The sequence below is a fragment of the Primulina tabacum genome, chromosome 13, assembly GCF_025594145.1.
Source record: "Primulina tabacum isolate GXHZ01 chromosome 13, ASM2559414v2, whole genome shotgun sequence".
NCBI classification, from domain to species: domain Eukaryota; kingdom Viridiplantae; phylum Streptophyta; class Magnoliopsida; order Lamiales; family Gesneriaceae; genus Primulina; species Primulina tabacum.
This window is the reverse complement of record NC_134562.1, coordinates 49,419-54,033: the sequence shown is the minus strand read 5'-3', so window position 1 is coordinate 54,033 and position 4,615 is coordinate 49,419. Positions and strand designations below refer to the sequence as shown.

Here is a 4,615-nt window from a genome sequence, read left to right as displayed (position 1 = left end):
AAACCTGGCGGCGCCTACGTCTCGGCTGAACCCATCCTGGCTCAGTACTCCCAGAACCAGGACCACTAGAAGGAACCGAGCCAGGCGGAAAACCTTGAGGCTGACCCGAAGAAGGAGACCGCTGCCCCTGAGCAAAAGAACGGCCACCAAGAGCCTTATAACCAGAACGAGAACAACGCTGCACTGAATGACCTAGCATCTTACAATCCGTGCAAAAATAGGGGACTTTTTCATAAACCACCCCCAAAGTCTGCCGGTGGCTGCCCCACCCGACCCAGATCTCATCCAGACGAGGAAGCAACACATCAATCTCAACACAAATACGGGCAAAAGATCCCCGAGAACCATCAGCGGTGATCTCATCCACCATAACAGGGTTTCCTAAGAGCTTACCAATCTGATAAAGACACTTCTTGTCATATAAATGCAACGGTAGATCAGGAATACGAACCCAAACCGGAGCAATCGAAGACTCAGCCTCAAATTTAAACTCCGGTGTCCATTTGAAAAAGCGTATCGACACTGACCCAATAGAAACTAATTCCTGAGGCCAGAACTTCAAATAATCTTCCTCGCTAGAGAAAATAAGAACCAGAAATCCTCGGGGAAGAAATTTCAATGTAAATGAGGCCAAAAAGCCAAAACGAGAAAAAGCAGCCAAGATATCACTATTGGGTGTAACACCCCGGTTCCCTGTAACACGGCCAATCAACGCAAATTTAAAAGGCACTGACAGAGAAGAAATAACCTGATCCGGGAATAGAATACCCGGTATACCATCAACAAAGTCCGGTTCAGGAATCTCGCCCACCAAACCACCAAACCCGGCAAAACTCTGTCTGGCTGGAGAAGGAGCAGTAACATCCCTAAAAGAAGCCAAGGGAGTTGCTGAGGAAGCGGAAACAGAGGCCGGAATTGCATTTGCAAAAGAAACCGAAGAGTTGACCATCGGTTGACCGGCAAAAACCGGCGACGGCGAGACAACCACCGGAGCACCACCAACCACCGGCGACGACGAGGGGGTCACGGAACCGGTGACCAAAGGTGAAGAACCGGGCTGAAACGGAGGCAATTGACCGGAAACATTCGCCGGAGACGAACCAAACACATGATTTTGGGCGTTTCCGATCGGCGATGAATTTTCCGAAATTGAAGGCATAGAAATCTTACCCATGGCTAGATGAGTTTGTAGTAGAGAGGAATTGCAAAAATCAGCAACCGATCCGGAGTAATTGAGTTTTGAAGCTAACGCAAATATAACTTGGGGGCTGAAATTCGTAGATCTGAAATTCCCGCCGCCACCGGACTCCGACGAAGCAATTGAAGATACCAATGGAAGCGCCTGGTCCTGGGCATTCCGGAGCGGGGTCTTGATCGGAGAACCAAGACCGGAGCTGGCCGTAATCGGAGCCGAAACATTCGGCGTCGCGGTGAACAGTACTGACGGAACATCGCCGGACGATTTCGGGATGCAAATGAACTCCGTTTGGGCTGATTTTTGGACCAGAGGATCGACTGGAGGAGACGATTCGAATGGTGTAACAATCGTCGCCGGACGATGATCGAAGACAGGTGTGATTCCGGGCGACGGAATCTGCGCAATTTCCGGAGCTTTGACCGTCGATTTGGCCGGCGAAACGACCTCCGTTGGACCTGAAATTCGGACAGCAGCCTCGTCTCGCCGAGGCGCACCTGATCGTACCGGTGGCCGGCCGGAAACCGGCGCCGACATGGGGGCGATTTTTAAGGCGAAAATGGGCTTTTTTGACACTATTCACAAATGAGAGAAAAAATTTTGGGGCAAAAAAAATGGTTTGGTTTAGGGTTTAGGGTTTAGGGTTTAGGGTTTAGGGTTTAGGGTTTAGGGTTTAGGGTTTAGGGTTTAGGGTTTAGGGTTTAGGGTTTAGGGTTTAGGGTTTAGGGTTTAGGGTTTAGGGTTTAGGGTTTAGGGTTTAGGGTTTAGGGGTTTAGGGGTTTAGGGTTTAGGGTTTAGGGTTTAGGGTTTAGGGTTTAGGGTTTAGGGTTTAGGGTTTAGGGTTTAGGGTTTAGGGTTTAGGGTTTAGGGTTTTTTTTTTTTTTTTTTTTTTTTTTTTTTTTTTTTTTTTTTTTTTTTTGTATACCAAGACCTCTCTAAAAGCGAGTTTGACAACACATAAAACATAAAGACATAAAACCTAGGGTGGCAAATACACGTGCCAAAATCTAATCCCTAGGAAAAGCGCATAATAAAAATGAACATATAAGAGCAGCGCTAAATACATCAAAACAAATCGAAACATGTCTAAACTGTAAAGATCCGACTCAGATGTAGGTGCAAAAGACAACCAATTGTACCCATCTCTGAGCCGTCTGTCGCTGTAAGTCCAACATGAAAATGACGTCCTAGTCCGAGATCGGTCGCAATCCAGCTGAAGTAAGAGAAACTTCAAATCCCCAGAAGAAGGTGAAAACGTATGGAGCTCATAACGTCATAAATCCAAGCGTGACTGGAACGTTGATATAAGAGGTAGCCAAGAGATAACATGGAGAGCCACCAATGCACGTAGCAAAAGCAGAGAACATATAAATCCCGACATGAATGGAGCTCTGGGCCAGAGAAACCACTGAGAGAGATCATCCAAAGCCACCATAAAACCCGGCAAGAGAACACAAAATATAGAAAGCGGCGGCCAAGGAGAAGCCTGCAGAGAGCGACCGCCAGAGAACAGGGTGGTCCAAATAAAAGCACCAATGGAGAAGGTGCGAGAGTCCACCCAGATCCAAAGAAACAAAGCACTCCAAAGAGACAGTACCTGCAAAGGAAAAAATACATATAGATATATATAAATATATATATATATAGAAATAGATCCAAATAAAGGAAGGGGCTGCAAATAGCTAAGAACATCTGTATCTAAGGTAGGGAAGCCCGGAGATATCCGAGCGGGTCAGTATGGATATGTGTCTGGGTAGTGAAGGACCTAACTCTAAGGTATAAACCCTAATGGTATGAGCCCTCGCCGCCAACGCATCCGCCACCGAATTTCCCTTCCGAAAAATATGTGAAAAATGAACCGCCCGCCCCCTCAAAAGAAACAGAATCCGAGTGACTGTATGATGAAGGTCCCAATGACACCGACGAGAACGCAGGATCTGAAGAGAAATCTGAGAATCGGTCTCAACCCAAAGGGGAAAAAGACCGAGATCGGAACAGATAAGAAGGCCCCTCCAAACCGCCCAAAGCTCCGCCCGGACATTGGTCCCGACTCCGATAAACTCGCTGAAGGAGAGCACCACCCTGCCAGAAGAATCACGCACAACACCACCGACAGACGACTCCCCAGGATTGCCCCTCGAACTCCCATCAACATTCAGCTTAAAGCACCCAGGTGGTGGACAGAGCCACCGGACAATCGCTAACCTATGGGTCCGCTGAAAGGCAACAAAAATTCCCAGCGATCTCGCCGCCTCAAAGGCACCAAGCCAGTGCTTGGGCTTAACAATGAAAGCAGCATGGGCAAGACGCAGATAAGACAAAATCTGAGACTTCACAGTCTCCCCAGAAATACGCAACTGACGGTGCTTCGCATCATTACGAGCCATCCAGAGAAACCACAAAACAATGAAGGGCAGAAACTCCTTGACGTGGCCCCCAGGTGCCCAATGAAGATTTCTCTTCCAAGCGCTAAGGAACAACCTGAGATCCCCTGTGCAGGGGATCCGGACACGAAATATGGCCCCAAAGAAATGCCAGACATAACGGGCTATCGGGCCATCAATGAAGACATGTGTAAATGTCTCCGACATATCACAACACTGGCATCGAGAAGCCAACTCAAAGCCACGACGTTGGAGCATATCATCCAACGGGAGCCACTGATGCCAAAATCTCCAAAGAAAAAAAGACATCGTGGGCCTCAACCAACGGCCCCAACAAGGAGTCAAGATATCAGAAACAGGGTCTCTCAATCGGACAAGCTCCCAAGCAGACCTAATCGAAAAAGCACCGTCAGAACTGTGAATCCAAAGCGCCAAATCAGGCTCGCCAAAGGCAATCGGGGTCAAAGTAATCGCCTCAGCAACAGAAGGGGCCACCACAGCACAAAGAAGATCGAAATCCCAAGCCCCCTCAGACAAAAAGTGAAAAACCCGAACATCACGGCCCCCACGGACCTCACACTGGCTGGACAGAGCAGTATCCCCAAACCATATGTCATCCCAAAAGGACACGTCTCCAAGGCCAATGCGCCAGCGAATGCCGGGCTCGGCGCGAGGTCTGATCCGTAGGAGACGACGCCAGGTGGGGGATATTAAACCACGAGGGAGAACAGAGGCAGGAGCATCCATCTGGCAATACTTCCGTAAAAGGAATCTCGCCCAGAGAGAGGAGCCCTGCCGAAACCGGAACCACAACTTAATAGAAAAGCTATCCACCAGATCTTTCAATCTGCGGAAGCCAAGACCACCCTCCATCACTGGGAGACAGGCTCGAGACCACTTGGCCCAGTGCCATTTCTTCTCCAGTGTCCGCGACCCCCAGAGAAAAGCGTTGAAAACCAGCTCAAGCTTCTCCATGACAGCAAGCGGTGGCTGTACCACCTGAAACAGATAAATCGGCATGGAGAGGAGCACACTG

The 4,615-nt window shown here is 48.9% G+C and overlaps 1 protein-coding gene across 1 annotated transcript in view; it reads right to left on the bottom strand.

Moving 5' to 3' along the window:
- Positions 1-2,468: 2,468 nt before the first annotated feature.
- Positions 2,469-4,615, bottom strand: part of LOC142523060 (uncharacterized) — a 3,526-nt gene continuing 1,379 nt past the window's right edge. The window contains exons 1-2 of the mRNA XM_075626697.1: positions 2,980-4,615; positions 2,469-2,792 (exon numbers count right to left, since the gene is read on the bottom strand). The exon at positions 2,980-4,615 is cut by the window's right edge and continues 1,379 nt beyond it. Coding sequence (XP_075482812.1) covers positions 2,469-2,792; positions 2,980-4,615 — 1,960 coding nt within the window. The remainder of the gene's footprint in view (positions 2,793-2,979) is intronic.